We start from the raw sequence: 25,778 nt of genomic DNA, 5'->3' as shown, positions 1-25,778 counted from the left end.
CTCATAATTACAGACTTACAGCAGGCTAATGCTGTACAAAAGAGGGCTTTCCAGACATAGTTTAATGGCCTCAAAGCAGAGCCATCACTTCTCTCCCCCCTCCTTTTAAATTAGCATTGGCATGTTTAAAACACTCCTCAGATTCTGCTGCAAAATAGCTGTTTGGCTTTCAGTTGTGGTTTTTGGTGGTGTGCGCTTTTTTAAAGGTGATTATTCTTTTCAGTGCTAAAGATGGAAAGTGGTTTGCATATTCATGGCGCATTATAATTTTGAAAATAATCTCCTAGTGGATATTTAACAATGGCTTTGGGTAAATGGACACTTGTTGCGCTTTGTTTAAACGATTACATCTCAATTATCGCTTGATGGTGAGAGCATGGGTAATACCCTCAGTTCTTTGTCAAACAGGCGCTAATTAAAACTGGTTCCTGCACTTGCCTCTTGGATAAATATGGACGTGAGGTAGTTCAGTGACACCCTGTCAAATTGCCGAATTGAGTGCAAGTTCCCCATTCATCCGGACAAATGATACCACTAATTGGGGTGTGGATGGCAGTAACAGCTCTGCCAGTGTTGATGCTAATCCTCTCTGCTTGGCTGGGCTCCCCTCACCTCTCCCCTGCTTGGGGACCAGCACTCTTCTAATTTTACAGGGTTCGTGTTTCACTTCCCCATGTATCTGCCTGGTCACTCAAAGCACTGGTCCTCAATCAGTTTTCTCAAGGGTGTTTCCCACTCTCTGCCTTTACATCCTGCCTTTCGTTTGATACAAATTCAGTTACAGAGCTGTGTTGAAATTCAGGTGTCCTTTGAGCTCTGTAACAAGCCAGCAACTCCCAGTGTGAGTGTGCTGGTGGGTTTTTACCCTGAAGGAGGATGGCTCCCTGTGATGGTTATATTGGATGGTACTGGAGCTGGTCAATTCCTAGTTCTAGTTTTTGTTTTGACTCTGGATGGCTCATTTGTTCATACCTACATAGTTCATGTAAGTTAGCCCGTTGCAACAAAGCCCAAATTCCCTGCTAGACCAGTAGCATCATAATACATTCAACCTGACTTTTTGCTCTGCTTGTATTAATGTTCAAGTGTTTGCCTGGGTTTTCTTCATTTTCTCTTCACCACAACCTGCTTGGATTGGACTTCTGAATTCTCTGGCTGTTCTTTCTGCATCCCTCTGAAGGGGTAAGATGAGTGTGCAGAGCTGAAGGCAGAGGAAGAGACCTCGCCTATCATTAATGCTGGATAATCACCCTGCTGGCCTTGCCGAGTACCAGCTAATGCTTTAAGGCTTTCTCCAGAGCCAGTATGACAGTGCAGTATTTACTGCTGCTGTTACAGTGCTGGATTAAGCAGAGAAGAAATACTGGGAAGGAGCTACCTATCACTGTTACAATTCACTGCCAGCAATGTCTCTCAATTTTGCTGGCTAATGCTCACCAGCAATGGCAAACTTTGAAACTGTAGGATTTCAAAATGGAGCTAATACAGGAGCAGATCCAGGGATGCTGGTCCTATTCTCCAGCTTATCCCTGTCCAGTGCAAGACTGAAAGAAAAGGAGGTGAAATCGTTGATTGCAGGCTACCATGTTTTATGGTTTGTTGGTGGTGTGTTTTTTTAAAGTAATGGTGATTGCATCTCTTCATTTTTGTAGTCGTGATGAAGGAATCTCCTTTACTCCAGAGATGAAGCTTTACCTGACAAGGCAGGAGGTCATTGTGGACATGCAGAGATAGAGTGAGGGAATGATCCTGACCTAGAGAAGGATATTCTTACTCCAACGGCTTCTGCATTCTCTTTGCATCGTCATTCTCTTAGATATTTGATGCTTTCTTCTCAGAAGGAAGACTTCTGCAGTTTTCCTTAGCTGGGGCCCAGCAGCCCTGAACAGTAGTTTTCCTTCTCCTCCCACAGTCACATCAGAGTGCAGAAGTGATTGATGCGTGAGCTGACTGAACGCTCCACTAAATTGATTGCCAGTGAAACAGATAGCAGTTCCGACATCTTAGCTGGGTTAGCACTCACAGTTGTTTACACTAACAGCCATTTGGGGTGGGTAGTTTCTTTCATATCCCTCAAAGCTGTTGCTTTAAGAAATCCATAGGTAATGTGAGACAGTGCTTTGCTGAGCCACACCAGGAAGGCTTTCCCTGGCAATGCGATATGTAAAACAAAGTGCAGATATATAATTGTGCTGATTGTAATGCACAGATCTGCAGTTGTAAGGAGCTTCTGCAGTAGCATTACATGGCCAGAAAAGAACAGAGAATGTCTCTTGATAAAAGCAGCATCTTTAAGGTTGTGGCTAGCTGCTCCAGATGGATGATTGCGCTCCTGAAATCCCTGGGAGGCTGCTACCTGTCCTAAAGAGTCAACTGCCTCTCCAGGTACCTTTACCTGTTTCAAAGTTTGGCTAGGAAGCAAAAGCTCTGTATATCCTCAGTGCTTCTGCCTCTGCACCACTAGTGGGTTATGCAGATTAGAGGTAAGTGGGGGGAGAAGCCATCAAAGGCAGAGCAGTGTGTGTGAGGTGAGTGGCAAGTTACTGAGGCAAGCCCAGCAGCAGGGATGGTGCCAGACATGGATGCTCATAAATGCAGGAGGAATGCCAGAGTTAAATTATCCCTGCAAATGTATTAACCTTCCTCTCCCAAAAGGGACTTCGCCTGCACTATGGGGTGTAGCTGGCTGTGATCAATAATTTTCCCTGCAATGCAACTGACTGCAGTTTTCCACTAAGAATGTTAGATTTAGACCTGTCTTCTCCACTCATGAAATGCCTGGTAGCAGGATTCAGATATTCGGTGTTCATTTGGTCACAAGCAGGGAGAGATTGCTCCTTGCAGTCACTTGTGGAAAACCCCCTTTCAGATAGTTTCTTAATTTCAAAGAAAAAAACACACTGGAAGAGATCACTCTGCCACCTGTGAAACTGAATTGGGCAAGGTGCAGTGATGCCTTTGGGGTAGGTGAGCCTGAGCCACAGAGCACCTTCTGCAGACATAACCCTGTTCATGGGAATTGCTCCCAAACCAGAGCATTCAATGTTAATTCAGAGACTCTTGTTTTTTCCATATAAAATGTCCTGCACCATATTTTCTGATATTTCCTGTCCAATATACACATTGCAGTGTTTTAATTTAAACAGAAGTGGAAATAATGAGTTGATGGTGATTCTACATGTATATCAGTGTTCATGCACAGTAGAACACTCTCCTGATAGCTTTTTGTTCTTCATTAAATGTAGACATCTAAGTCTGGATTTTTTTGCCTGTGTGTGTTTGCAAATTCAAGATGTGCATTTGTGAGCAGAATTACTGAACTGTGAAATGAAGTGATGTGGCAGCAGGGCTGTTGTTCTGGAATTTTAAAAGAATGAACTTTGAATTTGGTAGTGTCACCAGCAGTTTGCAGACTGGAGCTGGGTTGGCACCCTGGGTTAAATGTGCACTTGGGACCTGTGACAGTAACTTGCCAATAGTGTTACACACACATTCTGTGAAACGCTTCTTCATGGTCGTACATTTGGCATATTAGCAAGTACATTCTTTATTCCTTTGGTGCTTCTAATTTTTTTCTTGGAGATGGGGGTGGTCTGTTTCTCGATTTTTCTGTGGCTTTCTGCACTGTAATGATGGCACCATCACCTGACTGCTGGAATACACTGGCCTGACTTTAATCACCGGGTGACTGGCTCTTAGCATGGTTTCATCTCTGCCGTTTTACATCTCCGCTTGTAATTGCATGATTGCTTGCAGCATTGTTTTTCTACTGGTGACAGTGAAAGGCACACACGAGTATTTATGTAACCTTATACTTTTCCGTTTGATGTTTAAAGTGTAGGTGAAGAAGTGGTACTTTGCAAATAAAATTCTCTTTATTTGATTGTAAGCAGCATCTTTTCACCCCTTACGTTGCAATCATTTTATTTTCATGCCTCATGTGCAATCATTTGTAAGACAAGGTTATATATATACACACACTCTTTAAGTATCATATGGAGGAAGAAGTAGGTTGAGCCTGTATGAATAACAAGGCTGCATTTCTGTAGTGCTGACAGTTTCATTGATGTATATATGCTTACAATTAAATAAACTGTGTAAAGCTACAAAAAAGAGCGATGTTTAACATAAGTAGTATCGCAGTCTTTTAACTGCTAAATAACCAAACACAGCAAAACAATGGAGAATCAAAGCTCCCCTTTAAAGAGCATCGACATCAATTAATATGCAGTAAAATTATCTGCCTGTACAAGTTGTACCAACAGCTCTGCAGGTCTAAAATGGCAGAAGCTTTCAGTTGCTGTATAAAAATCCAACTACCATTTATTTCAGCCTCATGGTATGTGCAAATTCATGCAGCTCAGTTAAGGGAATAGCTTCACAACTGGTGTTACAATCTGTGGCTGGAGTGCTGCATCACAATGCAGCAAATGCATTTTCCACATTAACCAAACATGACAGCTGAAACGATTATTAACCATGCAATATGTCGGAAGTCATCAAAAATTCACATCAGAGTAATTGCAGTGGCTCAGGGAAAAAAAAAAAATAGTAGCATCTCTCTCCTCTTGCCTGCCTGCCGCCTCACCCCCTCCTAATTCCTACATGGTACAGTCCGTTAACAATAAAATATCCTTCTGTAACCTATAAACTGTTACTCCCATCAGTTACTGGTTTCAGACTGATGCTTTCCCTAGAATTTAAATAAAGCACCACTGGAAAAAAATATATAGATGCTTTACAGGCAGTGGTGTTCAGCCGTGGAAAGCAGCTGCTTTCTTATTGTCTTGCTGGACTCTTGACTGTCTCAGCCATTTCAGGACTTGCAGGTTTGATTTATATATATATATTTTATTTTTTTTTAAAGATGAGAAAACTTGAAAATTAATAGAGATAGATACAGCTGTGTATGCCTAAATACCAAGCAGCTGAAGTGTGGCAGTTACAGCCAGCATTAACAGGTTTGTAACTCCTCAGTACTGAGATCTACAGGTAGGAATGGCTATCTTTTAAAATATATTAGAGTAAAAAAGCTTGCTTCAATAATAGAGAGCTTTTCTTCAGGTGTCTTTTATGGCAGTTTTTCTTTGTATTGTTGCTGCAGGTTGTTTTAATTTGTAGGTGAGTAATTAAAGAGAACAGGTGGGTAGTTTTGGAGAAAAGGTCCTTTGCTCACAGGAAAGAAACAGGAAGGTTTGTGTCTTTACCTTCCAACGTTCTTCGCTAGAGCAGCTGTTGGGTGGGGCAGTCCAGCGTCTGCTTTGGGTTTTATATGTATTGCCTTTTTAAAGACCCTCTTGACATTGCTGACTTTGCTTTTCATTTAAGCAGAAATACAGTAGCATAACTTTCTGAATGCCTTTATTCCTGTTTTCTCTTCCCTAGGCTGTGAAAAGTCTATGGAAGTATTTTAAACAAAAAATAAAGATAAATGCTACTTGATTATGTTTTTTTTTCTCCTGCTTTTTTTCATTGTGGTGCAGAGATGTTGGTCCATTCTGTTTCCCCTGTTCTTACATATGCACTTACAATTTATTTAGAAGACATGTTAAACTTTCTTTAGTTTTATTTTGAAGTAAGGATTTCAAATGTAGTACAAAAATAAGAGAGAAAATATTTCTACTCTTTCAAAGCAAAGGAAGGTACTTGGAGATTTGCTTTTTCTGTTTATTTCTTAAATGAGGTGGTGAAGCATATTTGCTTAGTCAACTGGAGTTTGCAGCCTAGATCCCACTTCTCTTTTAGGTGAATAGGAGAGATTATGAAAAGGGTTAATCCAGTAAAGTCATAGTAAGGGGAAGCAGTCAGGGAATTAACATTTATATAAATGTGGTGGCCGTGACTAGCTGGGTGGGTGGCAGCTCATTTAATACTCTCAGATCTGGGGACTTAGACGCTGCATGAAACTGGGAAATCTGCCTGGCTTTGGTATGGGGACAAAAGTACAGAGTGGGTTGATTTTTCTCCTTTCCTTTCAATTCTATTTTTGTGTATGAAAGGAAGCAGTTTAATAAAACATACTGTGCTGGGACAGCACCTGGGCTCTTGCAGTAGAGTGAGTTGCCTCCTTTGGGGCTCCCTCCCCAAATATTAAGGTGCCTGTGTGCCATGTTCTGCACTCTTCCTTTTGTCAGCTGAGAAATGCTCAGAGGGAAGACATGGAACAGTGGCAAAGCATAGCCAAAAAGTTGCCTCTCTCCAACCAGATTACCTGTGCAAAAGCAGGGGGATCTTTCTACAAAAGCAGCTCAGCAAAAAATCAAGTAAAGGACAATGAAATGTGTGGTTTGCCTGTGTAAAAACATGGAAGAAACCATCCCATCCCCACTGACCCCATATGGGAGATGGCTCAGTTATCCTTGCAGTTAGTACAGTGTGGCAAATTATTTTCCTTTGTTTGAAGTGGGTGGGAGACAGACTTCAACTAAGCTCCATAAATTAATGTATGAATAAATGACTGAGCCACTGTAATGAACAATTAGCTGTAGGTCTCTTTTAGCAGGGTTTTCTGTGATATCTTTTGGCAGCATCTGGACCTGACGTTTAATTTACATTAAAGTCCGAAAGCTTGTGTGCCTTGTTAATGCAAGGCACAAATAAAGGCATGCACTGCTAGACAGTTCCTTAGCCAGGGTGGAGTACAGCCAGAGGAGAAAAATGGAAACCTATTGTCTCTGGTGTATCCTCAGCACACCGGCCTCATGCCCCAAGTCTGGAAAGTTTAAACCTTAGGTTTATTACACAATAGGAGAAATAAACTGCTAAAGGATAAAGTGTTTATTGCAAAATATTTATTGCAGCAGAGAATTTGGATGTATGCTTTTCTCTCTGAGCCCTTTAATGTCTAACATTTTAAAGTATAAGTTGTATAATTATAACAGGCGTATTCCAGACTTCTTTTTTCTTAATTTAATGATCTGTAATTAATAATGAATATGTAATTTAAATAATTAACTTTGTGAAATGTATCAGTGATGTAGTAAAGAAAACCTATTTCTAAAGACCATGACATGTTTAAATTGAGGATTTAAAGATATCGTGACATGTATGAACTCCAAATTGCTTGCTTTCACTGTCGGTAAAATATTTATATTTATTCTAGGGGATAAGGTGTCATGTTGAAGATAGCTATTAGGTGAACAAAGTAGCTATGATTTATTTACAAATACTAAGGAAGAATGGGATAGCTAACTTGGGCTTATTTTTTTAACTCAGGTGGATGATTTTGCCAAATCATCTCATGTTATTTAAGAGGGCTGAACTTCAAATTTGCACATTTTCTTGACATTCCAGTGTGTATTGAAAAGAAAAAAAGCCTATATTCTTCAGACTACAGTGAATGTGATCTTATCTCTGTCATGTTAGCCACTATCAGCGAAATAAAGTAAATTTAACTTGGGAAAGGTTTCCTTTCCCTGTATGGATTTTTCTGAGAGACTTCAAACTGCAGTAGAAATGTTATAGGAACCCCCTTTGTGGAGGTACAGCACTGGGGAAAGCCACCTGTGCTGGTTTAGGATTTGCATCCCGGTGTAACTTGGTTGTCGCATTTCCAGTGCTGACAGGATTTTCACGTCTGAACCAGGCGTTGTCCCTTCGAGGCAATGAGCATTCACTGCCTGCATCGCTTTCTGTCTGAAATGCAGATGGAGGCTGGAAGATGCTGCTTGGCATTTCTTTTCAAGAAGCAGAAAGATGACTCGTGCTCCTAAGGAACATTCAGGAAGGCAGTACGCAGGCTTTCAGCTGTGGGATGGGGGCATGGCAGCCGAAATCTTTCTGCTTGAGTCAGCCTGAGAACAGGGACAGTGTCAGACTCAGTGCTGCCAGGCTCACTACTTGAATCCAGAGGAGGTAAAGAGAACCAGTTTTTTTCGTTACTGTTCTGTTACCTGCAGTTTCAGACTAACTTGAAGGCGTCTAATTGTTTCTACTCATCTGAAATCGTGAAGGAAGAGATGTGGAAATAACAATCATGTTTTGGTTTTCAAAGAATCCTGAGAGCATCCCTGTTTCTTGCAAACAGGAGGGTTACATGTACCCAGTCAGACAAGCAGAAGGATAAAGCACTTACCAAGGTGTGGGGGAGACTGAAGGACTGCAATGAAATTTTTAGTAGTCAATTACAGGAGGCTGGGTTTTAATGAGTAGCAGGTTTGTTTAATAATTTGCCCCTCTTGCTGGTGATCCATCAGAAATGTCATTTCGGAATAAGGAATACTTTATTGATTGACTGGGGTGGCTGTTTGGCTTTTGGATATGATCCTGAGAGATGAATTTTCTGCTGCCAGGTTAAGTGGGTTTTTGTGGTTGCCTATACGTTAATGCTAATGTACAATTAGTCCAGCAGCAGGCAGTGCAAGCTTGTCTGTGTGCCTCCCTTATGCCTTTTGCTTCTCTTTTCAAAATACTCCCTTGCTAGCCAGTGTTTTCTGTGGGGTTCAGAGCGATACCTCCTGTAACAAGGCTGGACACTCCTCTTTCCTCAGTTGTATCTATTTTCTGTGTGGTGCCCATGAATTTCCAGTGGCTGATTTCTCAGCTTGCACCTTCTCGGGAGACTCCTCGCCAGCTCTCGGTACAGGGAATTGAGGTGTGGTCTGCAATGGCAACTGTGCTTCATCCCTGCCCCTGCCATGCAGGGACGTGGGCAGAAATTCAACTTACAGGTTTCATTTGTCACTGTGTTATTCGAGCGTGATTTCCTCTTAGAGCAGGGAGAATGCACAGCTACTTCTCGAGGAAATGTGGAGTAACCACGATGCTAAAATGGCAGCGAAAGAAGTAAGAAAATGGCGTCATCAGTGAAATTGGTTTCGATGGCTTGATTTGAGGGCGTCCTGCCTGATGTAAGGATGTTTCCAGCAAGAGGTATTACATTACAGCCTTAGTTATGACTGTACAATGAAGGTATTAAATCATTTAAATCTGTAGGTTTTTTCACAGTATTCCCTCAAAAAACATGATACTGGAGGGGCGGGTATAACAGCTTATTCTTATGGATGGTCAGAAATTAGCTTTGCTTGCGTGCTATAAATATTTTTACTCTGGGTTGCGTTGTGGATCTCAGACCCACTGGAATTTTCTCATAATTTAATTTACCAAAAATAAATTCCAAAAAGAGGCAAAGCCTTGAGTTTTGTTTTGATTGTGTATCTCTTGATGCGTTTGTGATTTTTGTAGGTTTGGTTTTTTTAAATCACAATTATAATGTGAGGACTTGTATAGCGCAGGGGAGAGGCTGTAGCCACTCATCATAGCACTGAGCAAAGCCCCACACTAAGGTCATCCCTCTACGTTCAAAAATGTCAAGCAAAACAGGTAGCCATGTATTTGGAAACTTGATGTTAGAGCTCAGGTTTCAGACTGTGTCGTCTGTTAGCTCTGTGCTGATGCCGTTGCTGATGGTGAAATGCCGGTGCCACAGGAGATGGGCTTCCCGTGAGTCCTGCTGCTGGTCCTGCTGCCTGATCTGTGTGGAGAGATTTCCTCACTCAAGAAGCTGTAATTCCAAGTGAGGTCTTGTGTTTAATAGCCTTTGTGACATTGTAAGACAAATAGAAACACTGTCTGAGATGTTTTCAGGTGTGATGTACCAGTGTTAGCCAGCTGAACAACCTCCTTCTTGAGTAACATCTCCTACTGCCACAGCTGGCTGGCTAGCAAGAGCCTTTCTACCTTCTTTCTAGTCTTCCATTTTCATGTTCATTCAATTAATAAAATACAGAGATGTTTATATTCCTGATAAAAATATATTCAGGAATACAAAGATAGCAATATTTTTTCTAGTTGTAGATTTTTTTTTCATTGTTATTTCTCCTGGTCTTTGCATGACCTCTCAGCAGTTTAGGGCCACTCTAGACTTTGTCTTGTTATTTCACAGATCTCCTTGGTGCTTTGTACCTTGATAGGATCTGGGGTTCTTGTTGAACCACTCCCAGTTATATCATAGGCAGTAGGAAAATGAGTATGTGACTGAGGAGAAAGACAGGATCACTAGAGAAAGTAGCACTGTTGTTTACACTACTTTTGTGTTGCATTAACAATTGCTGTCAAAAATTATCTATGCAGTGGAGGCTGGTGATTGTATGTGAAAGAGAACCTCATTCTAATCAACTTTACTGCAAAATTTTGGATTTAAAAATGTATTATCTTAGTCTTATGCCATTAAAGTCTTTGTGACTTTGAAAAAAACATACTAAGCAGCATTCCCATGCACTGTGTAGCCCAACATGACATGGCAACAATTTTTAGAGTCTGAGAATAAGAAAGTAACTTGTGTAATTGAAGTTATTTTGTTCTGGTTTCCCCCCCCACTGTAATGGAGGGGAAAGACAGAACAAATAGTGTGGATAATTACTATATATTTTAATAATTAGGTGTGCTGTGTAAGTAGTATATAAATTGTTGCAGTGGTTGGTATATATGGTGTTATTTTTTAAAAGTGTCCTACTTTACTCATTTTAATTGCCCTTGGATTTGTTAAATCTTGGAAAGGTCTCTGACGTATTTTGTAAAATCTGAAATACACAGGAACACTGAATTTTCATGTTATGTTAGGAGTTAAGCCACTTGTAAGTACAGTTTTAAATGAAATACTAAAATCTCATAGTGCATGAACTCACTGAGCATCCTGTGTTGTCTTATAAGAAACTAAAATTAAGCAGAGTCATGTTTCTTGCCAGCAGTGATGATCTCCATTTATACACAGAACAAGCAGTGCCACATAGCAGAGAGTTCGATTTTGGTGCTGCTGAGTGCCTGGCACAATATTCCTGCAGGAAATCTGAACAGTGGTATTTTTCTAGACTTTCCAGTATGATAAAGCTGTGCTCCCTGTATGTTTCATGGTAAATTTTGCTTCTATTCACTGCAGGTACCAGCGCTCTCCTTGCTAGTCACATGCTGCAGATGTGTTTTGGAGGACTGCAGTTGAGTGCGGGATTTGGTGGTGCCTCTCAGTGCTGGGGATGGTTTGATATTAACTGATGGTTTGATACAAGTTTCCCATGCTTAATGGATGGTGTGTGGCTGAAGTGATCTCTAGGAGGTGTTTGTATTTCTTCCCTTCAAGGCTGTATGTCTGAGGAACACATTTGCAGTCTTCACTTGCCAGATTCAAACAGGCCCAGCAAGAGTCAAAGAGCGTGCACCATCTGCCCCTGCTTATGTTAGAGCTGATCCGTGATTTTCCCAAGGAATGCCTCTTTCGGCAGTTTGAGTTTCTCCTGTCACGGCTAGAAGGAATAATGGTATTTATCCAACACAGCAAAATCCAGGGTTCCTGGATACTGTCTTAAGATTACTGTGAAAACTGCATGAATTTCACAGATCAAACAGTCTAAACCAGTAAAATAATACCAAAAAGAGTACTAGATCTTTGCATTGCGGGCACTAACCTGCGGCAGAGGGCTCTTTGTAAATATTTGCTTAAGGCTCACTCTGTAACGCAGATTAAAGACTGTTTGAACCTGGGCACTGCATCAAAGTGTGCCGATGGTGAGGTAGGGGAGACCCATTCCTGCCCCAGTGCTTGTCTCTGCATTTTCCATGGTGCACACAGCCCCAAGGGAGAGCCCTGTGGGCAAGTGGAGGTGCCCCTCCTGTTCTGCACTTCACTTGGGCTCCAGCTTGGTGTGCATCAACTCCTGCTGCTGCTGGGGTGAGACCCAGATTGCTGCTTCTCCATCATGAAAGGAAGACAGTATTGCAGCTCTGCCAAATTTGATTTTGCTGGAGCAGGAAGCTACTTAAAAAACCCTGAAGTAATCTTTAAAATTGCTACTAGTCACGCAAGGAAGCAGAGATGAAGCCAGGCTTTGTATATTTTAATGACTTACTGCCACTCAAATGCTATTGGCTTGCAGAGTGGGGAAGAACTCTCCTAGCTTGACTCGCAAATCAGTTGAGCATGAGTGTTGGCTACAAGTGTGTAGCATGATCACAGTGCATGGGGGAATGTGATTCGACCCCTGTGAAGGCAGGTAGCAGAGCAGCAGATCTTCCCCAAGCTCAGTGTTTGGCTGTATTAGCACAGTTTTGTGTCCTAGCTATTGCTACGTGCTCTTCCATGTTCAGCTTCAACACGGCTGTTGCTTTGAAAATCTCTGATGCAACAGCCGACTCTTAGGTCCTACCAAATTCTAAAGCCTTATGGTTTTCCTCTGCTTCTCCTGTTCAGTCAGCAGGGAATTAAAAATGTTACAGGATTTCCCACTCTAAACATGATGGTAAGGAAGTTGAGAAATGTATGTTGTAGTTTGACAAGTGCAGCTGTCTTAGGCTAAGGAAATTTTGTATTGCTAAATCCTTAAATTGGACAATGAATACAGCTATGGGATGAGACTCATCAGACTGTCCTTTTCAGTGCACTTTGTCTGTGTACAGATGCTTTGCTCTCATGCAGCTTTGAAGTGATGCTGACTAGTGAATTACCCTTCCTTGGGTTGTCTTCCTCTCTGCCCTGAGTCTATTTTGGCCCCATAGCAGTTTTGCCATCTGAAACTCTCCAAGGAGAAAGCAAATTTCACAGATGCTCTTGGCTCGTTGTGCTTGGTAGTTGATCTTTGAGCATCTGCCTTGATGCTTTGAAGGGCACAGTATTGCGCAGGCCAAGGTATGTAGTAAAGCTGCTTATCTACATGGCTTTAGCAAAAAAACCTGATGCTTTCTGAAAAACAAATCATGGGAGACCTTTGGAAGCTTCCAAGACATGGTGGTGTCACATACACAAAAAAGAGTAAATAGACTGAAATATTGCCCATGCTACACTGGTGTGTCCTCATCCTCAGGAATACAATAGTTGGCCGTGGCTCTTCACCCTTTGGCCTTTCTCTTTAAAGCCAGCTAGCAAGCACTAATGCTTTTGTCAGCACAAACAATAATTTAGATTAGAAAAGTGCCAGGCAGTTTTGCTTCATTTTCTGTTTCCAGAGAGAATGTGTCCGGGAGGGTTGTGCCAGGGTACACCACCTGAGGGGTGACTGAGATGTGTCCATGTTTTCAATAAGATTGTATTTAGCAAATTGTTTCTTAGAACTGCTAGTAGAAATAATAAATTCGGGTGCTTCACCTGGAGCTGCCAAAGAGTGATTTTTGTTAACTGTCCCTGCTGGATTCACTGGATCTACTGGAAATCCAGCCCTTGGAAATATTTTTAATCAAAGAGCAATTGACTTGAAATGGTCCCAGATTGTTCATTTCATTTTCTTCTTTCTTTCTGTGCCAGTGAAAAAGTACCCATTGCTGTCAACATCCAAGGCCTCAATATACTATTTGGCAACATTCACCTTCTCTTGACAGCTTGAATACTAAGATCAAGTATTAAAAGTATGGCCTGGCTGATGAAAGTAATTAAGAGATTTCTCTCAGCCAGGAGAGTTTAGTAACCTCATTTACTGCAGTAAATTAAAGAGACTTTCAGTCTCCTGTCAAAAAGAGACCATCGGTGCATGCACGTGTGCCCTTTTGTACTGATAATGAACTACTGGAACACTCTCTTGCTGGAATTCAGGCTGGAGCAAGGTGCTGATTGCTGTCAAACCAGCCTGTTTGTCAGTCAGTGGTTGTTTGAGATGAGAGGTAATAATGAGCCAAGCACAGGCTGCCAGGGGTACTGTCCTGCCCTTCCACTATGGGCCCACTTCTACAAACAGTCATCAAGTGCGGCAGAGTGAAGCTGGATTTCAGCAAAAAGGGAAGACTCTGAGATCAGGCTGAAGTTCAAAGTGTAGGAGATCCAAGAGGGATCTGGAATTTGCTTAGGAAAGATGCTGAGAGTCAGTAGACGTCTAAGTGTAAGCAGGACTGACTGAGAAGCGGGAACCTGAAGGTGCGAGAGTGGGTGTATTTCTATGCCTATGTCCCTGTTTTGCAAACACCATCGCATCGGATATTGTACAAATGGTGTGTGGGAAACATTCAGCAGTGAGTGGTGCAGAGAGCTGGTGATGGAGAAGAGTTATGCTGCTTCCCTTCCAAGCTAGATTGCAGGAAGGATGTGTGGGAGTCAGACAGTAACAGAGAGGAAAATCAAAAGCCACTCACTAAAGCAGGGCAGAGTGATGTGACATTAAGGCTCTGTGAGCTTTTTGCATAAACCTGCCTCAGGGAAGTAAGATTTTCATTTTCAAGCAAAATCCAGGCTACACTGGGATCCCTGCACTGGCAGAGCTTGTGCAGGGAGAGCTGCAAGGTGAGGTTTTCACCTCTGAGATTATTGCAATGCTCATGTTGGCTGTTCCTATCTTTGCCATCTGCCTCTGCAAAATAGCCTTTTGTCTCCTAACAATAATCTCTGTTTTCCTCCCGCTTTTCTCTTTGGATGCTGAATATGAAGCAATGTCTCGTTACTCGTTGTACAATGAGCAGCATCTCCCCCGAGAGGGCGGCTCCTGCTCTGTGGGTCGTGCACTCCCTGTGCGTGCTGAACGCTGCACCTCCGTCTCCTTGTTACAGTCTGCCAGCGTTCATGGCAAAGTCAAACCCTGCCTCTGGGACTGCAGAAAGCTTTTAGGGCAGATGTAACTGGTGAGCACAACCAGCGCTGTTCACAGCTCAGCCTTCTTAAGAGATACGTAAACCCTTAAAGTTGTGACCTGGGATTTCTGAGGACAAAAATTCTCCCATGTAAAGTGCATCTCAGCCATCTTTCTGCCTAGCCTTGTTCCGGGGCTCTGCTTTTTCATGCAGCAGAGGTACATTTGTGTGTGCATTTATGTATGTCCATGAAATCATGTCTGGTGATCAAAGTGGTAGTGCACCACTAGGTGGCAATGCGATAAATCAGGGAATCCAGCAGCCAGCCGGACACACCTCACTTTCTTCATTCTGGCCACCAAAGCCTGGAGTGACACCCCCAGGAACTCTGTTATTTGGCCTGACTAAATAGAAGCAGCTCGCACAAGCAGTAACAGGACCTCCAGCATCAGTTACTGAAACTCCCTCTTCTGAGGTCTAACAATTAGCTTGTAATTAATTGAAGCAGAAATTGTCAATGCTACAGTCATAATGTTTAGCACAAGATGTAAGGCAACCTTTTAAAAATGTATTTCTCCTTAATGAGGCAATACAGATGTTATTTGGAATGTGTGAGGATTGTATTTTGCTAAAGAAATAGTTTTTGAGATTGAAAAAGACAATTATCATCCTCTAATTGGCATTCAGTGTAATGTGTTCCCTTAAACAGACCTAGTAGAACTCTTTGGGAGCTGGGCGGTTTCATTAAGATACTCAGCCTGGATTTACTGACATCAAGGGAAGTTCAAGCACATCTTAAATTGCTCTGTTGATTGCCATCATTGCTGTGTATATTTCTAGGCAGGTAGCTGCTAGGGCACACATCCCTGAAAGGAAAGAGGGGAAGACCAAGGGCAGGAAAGGTAGCGCTTGTATCTCTTGGGGTTTTCAGGAGTCCAGTGCTCACAGAGGGCGCTGGGAGCCAGGCATCCAGGACCTCTGCAAACTCACACCCTCCATCACATCCAGATAGCTGAAGGTCTGCATCTTGGAGACAGAGGGCTGGTTTTGCCTGTAAAATTAGCAGTGTTGTTAGAATACAGCTAACACTAATACGCACTGTTCTCTGCAGTATCAGATCTCTACCATCAGAAATGGGTCTGTCTCTTCTGCTTGTGTATTGGTGTGTACTTTGAAGGTCTAGAAGCATTGCTTGTTTTAATTCCAGATAATTTTTCTCCATTTTAGGTTGGAGATAGTAAAAAAAAAAAAAAAGAACCCAGAAAATTCATTGTCCTCCCAAAGTCCTTCTACCCATGGAGGCAGGGACAAGCCTTACAAAGCACGTCTCCATCCTTCTTCTGCACAGAGCCAAGGCTGGGTCTTGGCCCAGTTAGGTGACTGCGGCAGCCCTTGTCTCAGTGACAGCTGCTGTAATGGTTGGTCCCCAGACGTGTGCAAGGATCTGGATTTAGCTTCCTTTTTTTCAGGTTGTAACTGTGATTTCTCTGTGGGCATTGTCTAAAAATAAAGCAGGACCTGTCGGCTGGTGAAATGAAGAATAGGCTGGGTAGCAGTGACCGCTCTCTTCTGTGTGTAATTCAAGGGCTGTTTCTGGGGAGCTGCACTGCACATCTCTTGGAGGATGGTGGCTTGTTCTCTCTCTGGTGTACAAAGAAAGGGGTCACCTTATTTCCAGCTGGAGGGGGTCACAGCCTGTCCCATGTACCTCAAATGGTTGTTCTACATATTTCAGAAGGAGAGGGTGCAGTGCCCTTTATTTCACATGCTGGTGCTGGGGAACAGGAATCAGGCAGTACAACTGTGCAACAGTGTCCTGCCAGATAGCTTCAAACTGGGGAGATTTGAACTGCTCCTCATTTCCCAGAGCTAAGTAGAACTCTGTGATGCTTGTGGTTGTATGCATTACTGCTGCAGGGCAGTTTCTACCAGACCTACCATAAATATATTTTTCCAAAAGCCCAAATCTCCGTGTATCACCACAGGAATTCTTTGCAGGGGAGACTAAAAGGCATAAAATCATCCTGATTACTGACAAATTCAGTTGGACACTGCTACAACTGTGTTTTCTCTTCATAAAAGCATAAAGTGTGGTCCACTGAGTTCCCTCTCTCTGGGTTTGTTAGCAGCTTTTAGTTGTAGAGCTTTGGAGTGAGTGTACAGATTTTAATGATATTAGCACTTAATGGAGTTGATAATTTATAGCTGATTATATCAGAGGGATACAAAAGCTTCTGTTTCTTTTTTATGATCTGAATAATGAGTAAGATGAAGTGTAGGCTTAGAAATCAACTTGGTTTATTTAATTGGTGATGTAACAGTGAAAATTCAAAGTAAAATAGCCATGTTAAAATGTGATAAACATATTCTGACTGTTGTATGTGTGTGTGTTACTGCAGTTTACCCCACAGCTACTTCTTTTAAGTTAAAACTTTATTTTTTATTTGCTAGTATAGGTCAAAGAAGTAACCTTTGGGATAAGGTGCTAACAGCTCATCTAAATCAGTTTGTTCACACACACCTGACCTCTGAGATTTACTCATATACTGTGAATTAAAAATACACTTCTTCCTTTTCATCCACTCCAGCTGTATTCATGGAGAGAAGCTGTGTGGTAAACTTTTTCTGTATGCCTTCCAACTGCTTAGTTATTTCTATCCTTCCTCAACTAACTATTTTTAAGGCTCTTTTTCACAGTTGTATCGGTCCTCCAAGAGCTCTTCTTCTGCCTGAAGCTGCCAAGTCAAAGCCTGTTTTATTTTTTTCAGGATACTCAAGTCCAACCATCTTATCTTGGCTTATCGCTCCTACCAGCTTTCATCCTAGCTCCCTCAAATGGAGAGCAAGAGGAAGCAGATGCTGGGACACAGAGATAAAAGAGAATAGAAGCAGGACATTTCACTAGGATTTAATGCATATTAAAAGAAGGGATTAATGCATTTTCATTTTCATGTTGCTCTGGATGGTCATCTTACTGTACCTTCAGTGAAGTAAAGTGATCTTTAAACTTTTTGGGACTGAACTGCAGAGAGAGCTCTGAGCACCTCTCAGAGCTGAAAGAGCTGAGTACTACAATATGTATCTGATGTTAGTGCAAGGCTGGTTTTTTTTGGCTGAAGCTCTTTTTCTTCTTTTTTGCAGGGATTCTTGAAGAATGAAAAAGATAATGCATTGCTATCTGCCATTGAAGAGTCTAGGAGGAGGGTAAGTTGGAAGAAAGCACCATGGTTTTTGTCTAAAAACAAAATCAGGACAAGTTTGCAGAGTCCAGTTTTCTTCCCTTGAAAGGGATCAGTACTTAGTCTCTAAGAAAAAGACAGAGTTAGCCTTCCTGTCTTCATCTCCTGTATCTTCACCTCTGAATAAATAGTTGTTTTGAAGATTATCTGAGCAGCAACTTGTTTTCTGATAAGAAATTCATCTAATCCTGTTTCTGAATCTATTTGTGCTTTTGGTATCTGTCAAGTTCTGGGACAGTGATTTTTGCAATTGAATTATGCAGCATGGAAAAACACTTCCTGTTGTTTGTCTTGAAACTCCTTGGAAATGTCATTCCATACTTCCTAATGCTCATGTTATGATTGTTTCCCTCCATGTATAATGGGGGCATCAGGTTTAGAACTGAATCTGTGTTTCTTTCAAATGATAAGAAATAGTACATAAGCATTGTTAAATTATTTCAATTACATGAAATTATGTTGTAACTGTTGAAGCATATTTAAAATTCTGTTGAAATTATTAGAGTGAAGGTACAGGTAAGACCTATATCCTGATTAAAGTATAAAGTGAATTTTATAATGCAACAAATAAACACAAATGTTAAGCTCTAGCTGCATGCATGCACTGTAATTAAATATTTGCCAAACTGTCAGTTTCTCTTATAAATTCATTCCTTCTGAGAAATGTTTTGCTCATTAATTGACAAGATCCTAACAGTGAACTGCAATGAAATGAAAAACTCAGCCAACCAAGACATTTAGTTATGTACATTGCAGCACGGACCTGTGTGAACAGGAAAAAAGAAGATGACACAATATAGCTTATTCTCTATTTAGAATTAGTGGAGATTCTCTTAATTCCTGTGCTGGTACACCTGAGGCTGTTAGTCTCACCCCAACAATAACAGAAAAGGTAGTGAAGCATCTTCTCTATCCTAGCACTATTTTCCATACTAAGGGAAAAGCTGTTTCCTCCCTTATGTTCCCCAATTGGATCTGAAGACAATGTAGCACATCAGCCATTTTAAAGGTAAAGGTTGTTTCTTCTTGGGATATGATTTTCCTGTGTGCTTTCCCAAGATATGTTCCTGATGAAAGAGACTTCCTAATTCTTTGACACTGGTTTATTTTCCCTTAATATTTTGATTTTTATTTTATCCTACTTCCTGTTCAAAAGAAAAAAACACTGGTAAAGACCTGAGAATTATTATTGGCAATAAACACACATCTTTGTTCAGAATGCAATGAGTCAGACCTTGGTCACTTCCAGGAAGGTGAAAAGCTAGTGGGCATTAGAGAATTAAGTCTCAACAAACACAGATCAGTGATGAACCTGGACATTGTGTGTGTGCTGCTAAGTTAAAGAAGGAACCCTATCGATTTTCAGCCTGCTCAAATTCCTGTGCTGCTGTGCTGTGGAAGAGACACAGTTTCTCTCTTTTACCAGCTGGGGGTATGTGAGAGTTGTCTTAATTCCACATGCACCTACTTTGTGAATCCCCTTGTACCTGAGCAGGAAGCCTGTTAAAATAATACGCAGAGCACCATTAGCTCTTAAGGGCTGACCTCGTTGATTTATGTAGTTGCTATTTTCTGTTTCATTTTGGGGCTTGTCTATTAATAGCAGAGTTAGGCTGGTGGGTGTTTCTATATGTTCCTTAGCTCTTGTTCTTCTTCACCGACAGACTTTTGCCATGGCTGAGGAGTATCACCGAGAATCAATGCTGGTTGAATGGGAACAGGTGAAACAAAGGATTCTTCATTCTTTGCTTGCATCAGGGGAAGATGCTCTTGATTTCACACAGGAAAATGAGGTAACACTGTCTTTCTAAATTGTGTGTATGTGACAGTCACACATGGCACTGTACACAGCTGGCATTCCAGCACTGCTGAAACCACCTCTGAAATATTCTGCAACTACAACTATGTGAAAACGAGAAATATAAAATCTCTATTTAATTCTAGAATGGCTCTGACTAGCAGAATGCATTGTCTAGCAGAATATCAAGCCTTTGTGATTGTTTCCATTTATTGGCTGATGGGTATAGGCAATGGAGATGCTATTGCTGAAGCTGTGTTTTGAGAAACATATATGCTGGCTGGAAACTTAGTCACAAACACATACTAGGTCATATACCCAGGGGACAGAAAACACACTGGGGACTTCAGGAAGCCTTTGGGAAGTGACACCAGGGAGTTTCTCAGGTGCAATTGTGTTTGCACATAGGTCTTAGGGTGTCTCTTCCCCTTATCACTGTGTGCTAGCCTGGATTTATGGCTTTTGTTAGGAGGCTGATGAAGTCTCTCAAGTTTCTTGGCAAAGCCAAAGGAATAAACACAAAAAAAAGCTTTCCTTTTCATCTTGCTGTCTCATGCAGAGCAGATTAGAATTCTGTGCTGCTCACACCTCTAGTGTTCAGGTTAATCCAGCAGTGACCAAACCCTTTGGGCAAGACTGACCCCTTGTTTAACAAAAGAGATACTGACTATCATCTTAAAACATTCCTTCTGTGAAATTTAAACCTTTACAGTTTATTCTCTTAAAGAAAATGTTTCCGTTAAACAAGTACAGCAAAGCAGAGTTAGTGCAGAGTGTTGGGAGCTCAGCTCCTCTGAGCTGAAAGCATCAGACAGCAGCTGTGATCCCTGGGGCACAAAGTTACATCACAGCTGCTGCACTGTGCTCCATGAAAATGCTCACCTTGAGAGGAGAGGGGATAGGGAGGGGGGGGTGGAAGTTGCTGTGCTTTCAGGCTGAAAAAGAGACACATTGTTTATAGCCACCTTCTCCATCCTTGAAAACGAATTCTTGTTCGTTGGAATGACCTGCAAGTATGCTAAAAAAAAAAAAAAAGTCCTTGGTGCTAATGGGGTATGACCTGTATAGGGATTTGAAAATAATTAAAATTGTTAATGAAATGTCCCTTTCTGATTGCTGTTCTTTTCAATATAGGTTAATCCCAGTCAGCATACATCTTTTTATAGAGTCTGTCTTCCCCAGAAAATATTTTACTAATACTTTACTGGGACTTCTCAAAGGTTGTCCAGGTTTCCAATATTAGAAATGCTAAATAATGCAGACTGAATTAATTTAAAACTACGAACAGCTATCCCATTATTTTGGGATGTGAATTTGAAGACTTGGCAGTTAAACTGATAGCTTCCAACATCTTTGATTTATGTGCTAGTTACTGGTATGGGGTTTTCCTTTTGAAGTGTAGATGTTAACTGCCAGCAAAAGTAATGTAATAACCCACTCTGAACAGGTAAAACCCCTCTTCTGGTGTTTCATTGTCAAATGGATGCTACCCCCAGTCCATGGCACTTGAGAGGCTAAGCATCAAATTGGTGTGAGGGAGGGGAGAAAACTCAGCTCCTAATGTTTTTCATGAATGAGTTTAAAGATTCAATGTACACTATCACTCAGTAATACTCCACTCTCTGTTTCAAAGCTTTTATAGTAGCAGTATGTCATTTCAGGAGCATTTAAAATCCTTGATATATTCTAGTCTTAGCCTCAAGAAGTCAAAGGTCTGAGAGGTTTGAAGTGCATCTACTGTGTTAAAAGCCTGTTATCTAACCTCCCCACAGCAGGTTGTTCTTCTAAAGCCTTGTTCCAGTCAAATAAGTTTTTTGTGTGTATGTGACACAAACAGACACAGCCTGTAGAATATAGTAGAGGTTTAATTGATATCCTCTGGAGATGGAGAATCAGCTGAAAAGGCACAGATCCAAACACAGCAGGGGGCTGGTCTGCCTGCGAGCCAATTCTCAAGCTTTGGGCAAGCTAATTTGGGCAGAGTGAAATACCAACACATTATTCATGGAAATAAGACCAATTAACAAGCACAGCTCATGATTCAAAAGAACCTAGTGCAGGACTTGCTATTAAGGTTTTCTTTTCCCTCTTGTCTTCCAGCCTGGCCACTTTCTTGTCAGGGAAAACCAGAGCTGATAAAAAGGTGCTTCTTGTGGGGCTGGAAAAGGGTGAAAGGCTGAGTTTTGTCTACAAAACCTGTGGTCTGAAGATGTTTGTGCCATGAGGTGCCAAGGCATTTCCTTTGTCCTTTTCCAAGTTTTTCCTTATTCCAGGCTTTTCTTTCTTCCGCCCTTGCCGTAAGCTCTTCCACTCCTGCTGTCAACCAGCACACTCCTGCAGTGATACAGAGACACAGGCATCTCTTGGTTTCTGTTCTGCCCTTCTGTATCATGTCTTTATACCCCTTAAATCCCAAGCACTGCGAGATGCTTTCCACTCCACCACAGTGTATTTTGATGGTGTTTCTCCAGCTTGGTCTCCTGCCTAGATATTCACTGCGTCTACTGGCCAAGCCATTTGGAGTGCTGACAAAATGTCTGCCCAGACTTCTGCTGAGGAATGTGCATATGCATATGAGGGTGATGAATAATGCATCTTCACATGCACGGGGTTTGGTGTGTAAGTGAGGCTGAATGCTTGGCTGAGTGCAAATGAAGGAGGACTCCTTTGAAAAGCAGCATCATTTGGCTAAGTGAATTTAAAAGATAAAAATGTGATGGCAGTGCAGCTAAGCTACGGCTTTGAGAAATGGATAATATTCAGAATAAATATTACTGTTCTGAAGAATATTTTGGAAAGACCAAAATTCAGGGCAGGGAAAAGCAAAAGTGGTTGAGAAAATCAGCACAAGCCGTTTAAGCGATATCAGACTAGAGATGCAGCAAGATTTGTGTGTGTGCACTTACACTTCTGCAGTCCTTTGTGCATTCCCCACTTTTCTGCTTTTTCTTTGCTGCTCCAGTTAAACTTCAGAATCTGACCTGAAACACAATTCTTCCCATATTCTCCTAGCTGCTGTTTTGACCACACCTTTCATTATCTTTTTCTTGCTTGAAACTTGGTAAGTTCTGACTTGGCAGCAAAGGATATTCTCGCCCCTGTTAGTTTGTAGGGGCTGTCTCTTCTTGGGAAGGACTGCCTTAGCAATCCATTTCTGCAGTTCCGGGGGAGCACTGGAAGTGGCCTTCCCCATGCTGACTCACTGCTTTAGTTTTCCTTTTGAACTTTCCTTTTAGCGCAGCCATGAGATAGTTCAGTGAGCTAGTGCTTTCTTGTAGTTTAATAATTCAATGGTAAAGCCAGAGAATGCACGCATGAGATGGGAGAAAAAGGAAATAAGCTTGCTTCTGTGGCTCCTTTTCCATAGAAAAGAAAAGTATAAGAAAATTAGGACAAATTCTAGATGTCTGATTTATTTTTTTTCCTGAAGTGCCAAGTCAGTAAAATTTAAAGAATTTAATTCCACTGTGGCAGTTCTCAGCTGTGGCAGATAGTTAAGAAGTGTCTCTTAAAGCATAGCAGTTAAAATAAAATTGGAGAAAGGAAAACTCAACCCCAGAGCAGATATTTCTTCGTTTCAGACATGCACTTTTGAATTCAGATTCTTACCTGAATTGGTTTGAACCTGGTAGTCACACACCACTCTCTGGAGTGGCAGCCACGTGGGTGTTCTTTGGTGCTGCAAAGCAGAAAAAGGAACAGATTCACAAAACAAACCCCCAACCCCTGTATGTCAGGTGCTTGGGCACAGGCTGAAAAGTGACACTAAGTCACTATGTACTAGTCTTCACTTGCTTTAGGAGATGAAACCTCATCGGTAATTAATGACAACGTCCATAATTTAGCATTACTTTAAATAACTCTGCATTTTATCTGGCTTGGCACAGGGAAAGGCTGCAAAGCGCTATTTCTGCCATCACGTCTGTTTCCCAGGAAACCTGCTTTAACAGCTTCTTTGTTCTAAAGAACAAAGAATTTGTCGGGTTTTAGGTAGGTTTAAAGGAATTTGTGTCAGATGATTTGGCACTGAAAGAAAAATGCAGATGCTTCTGAATATCCGTACCCACTAAGAGGGACTGTGAAGAATATTTTTAGTGTAAGTTCAGTTGCAGAAAGAAAAAGTGAAATTGCTTTTAGGTTTTTTGTAAGGTGTTTTTATATAGCCTAAGGTCTAAATGCACCTGCCTGAATTTGTAATCAGGTTAAACATTATTTAAGTTGCATTATTAGTGAGAAATTAATGCAGTAATAGACTAATTTCAGCCATTTTCAAGGAGTGTCCAGGTTCATCCTTGGTACCTTCGTTCATTTATATTTAATTATATTAGGGACAAAGACTGCTCAGTATTTTTTATTATGTAATCAACTGTTGTATGCAGTGCAGAAAGCTGTAACTACAGATATCACAAAGCTGTTATAGTTTCTTGATAGGGGTCAGTGCCCTTATCTTCATGTATAAATTCCTAGCCAATGCTAACAGTTTCTTGGCCATTGCAATTGTGTAACTTTTTTTTTTTCCTAAATTTTAACTTGTGAACACTTTATTGATCAAAACTCCTGAACTGGGAAGTGAGTAGTAGTTGTCTTTGTAAGGACACATGCTAATGACTGTAAGAGAGGTCTTACACAGTAGATGTTCCAGGTTAAGCTGATACCAAAATAAAATTAATTTGGGAATGACTGAGAGAATGCTCAGTGCAAAACTGATCAGTAACATGTCTGGGAGTTCATATGTTTGTATTATTGCATTTTGAAGTTGGGATACAGTTCCCAAAACCAGTGAGATTCTTTTGAAGACTGCCAGTATTTCATCCTCATTTGAAACAAAAAACTGAATGATGGCACCATCTGGAGAAATGCTATCCATTTCTGGATCTCTTCCTGAAATCCGCATAAGCCAGGTCATGGCAGGAACGTTGCTCCTGCCATGCTGCAATCTGACAGGTGTCAGCAAAGCTGAACTCTAAAGCTGATAAAACTGGAAGTGAAAACAGTGCTTTTCCTATTGCATTTGGGCTTTATATTGTTTGTACAGGCAGCAAGTTGGTCACATTTAAGTGAGCTCTTCCAGGCAATACTAGAGCACGTCCTTAAGCAATCCTTGGAGGTGATCCTGTCTGCACTGTAAAGTGCTGACATTCCGGGTGACTGGTGTAAGAAGCAGTAAAGCTGTTTTACAGTATTGCTTAGGTGCACTGTAACAGCTAATGAGGATGTGCAGCCAGTTGTAACTGCCTTTGATGGTAAAAAGCTTAATTTTTAAACTCTGCATTTGTACCTGCCCTTTCTTGGAAAAAATTACTGATTCCAGTTTAGATTAATATCCATGGCCTTGAGTTATACGGTAACAAGCCTGAAAACCTTGCTTTGCTGAAAGTTTGTCTGTTCTTTTTTGCTTGCCCCAACTATGTCAGTTGGCTTCATAATAAACATTATGCTTCTGTACTGTGCTTGTCTTGCTTTGATCTTCAGAACAGCATGGCTTCTGAAGCAGCTGATATTAAAGGACTGTTTACCTCAAAGGGATCTGTCTTTAAAATGATTGTACTTTATTTTTCAAACTCAAGACCTACAATGCTGATGCTGAAATGAAGAATTACATTCTTTTAGAAAACAGGAAAACAGCAGAGAGCATTGTTGGGAGTATTCTTTCCTCCAGAGTGTTGAACATCTATGTACAGTGGTGCCTGTACTGAGAACATACCTGTGCCTTGTACTGAATACTTAAAATTGCTTTATGCAGCATTATACTATTATGGCATTGTGTTACAAGTTTTACAAAAGTATGATTTTTTTATGCCATGATTCCTTCCATTGGCTGTCTCTCCCTGCTCTACACTCAAAATATCTCAATCTTGGCATAGTCTCTGTGGGTAAAAATACTATTTTTTTCAGGTCAGGATATTGCCAGCATACTTCTCTTGCATCAGACCAGCAGTGGGGCAGTTTACAGCATACGATTGAATCCTGCAGTCCAATTTTATGTCTATATCATGGTACTGGGACAAAACTGGGGTATCAGATTTGCCAGACTGGATCTGTTTGAGGTTGTCCATTAAATGCTATGTCTGTGCTGTGATGGAGGTTCAGACTAGATGCCTCACAGCGAGACACTGACAAGAAGCAACCTTTCAAGAAACAAAAGCAAAGAATTAAAATTATAAGGTGCTACCAAGAGACACTGATGTCCTAATTCTAGAAAGCTAATGGTTGGTTTGTGGACTGAATAAGGAGGATTTCTGTCACTTTAGATGGTTTCAGCT

General features: G+C 41.2%; 1 protein-coding gene across 2 annotated transcripts in view; it reads left to right on the top strand.

The window, feature by feature from the left end:
- NUP93 (nucleoporin 93) overlaps positions 1–25,778 on the top strand; it is a 78,029-nt gene that overhangs the window by 29,466 nt on the left and 22,785 nt on the right. For both annotated transcript variants that reach the window (XM_066327790.1, XM_066327791.1), the window contains exons 4-5: positions 17,620–17,682; positions 19,382–19,510. In XM_066327790.1, the coding sequence (XP_066183887.1) occupies positions 17,620–17,682; positions 19,382–19,510 (192 nt within the window). The remainder of the gene's footprint in view (positions 1–17,619; positions 17,683–19,381; positions 19,511–25,778) is intronic.

Source organism: Sylvia atricapilla, chromosome 12 (genome assembly GCF_009819655.1).
Source record: "Sylvia atricapilla isolate bSylAtr1 chromosome 12, bSylAtr1.pri, whole genome shotgun sequence".
Taxonomy (NCBI): domain Eukaryota; kingdom Metazoa; phylum Chordata; class Aves; order Passeriformes; family Sylviidae; genus Sylvia; species Sylvia atricapilla.
This window is presented reverse-complemented; position numbering and strand designations above follow the sequence as displayed.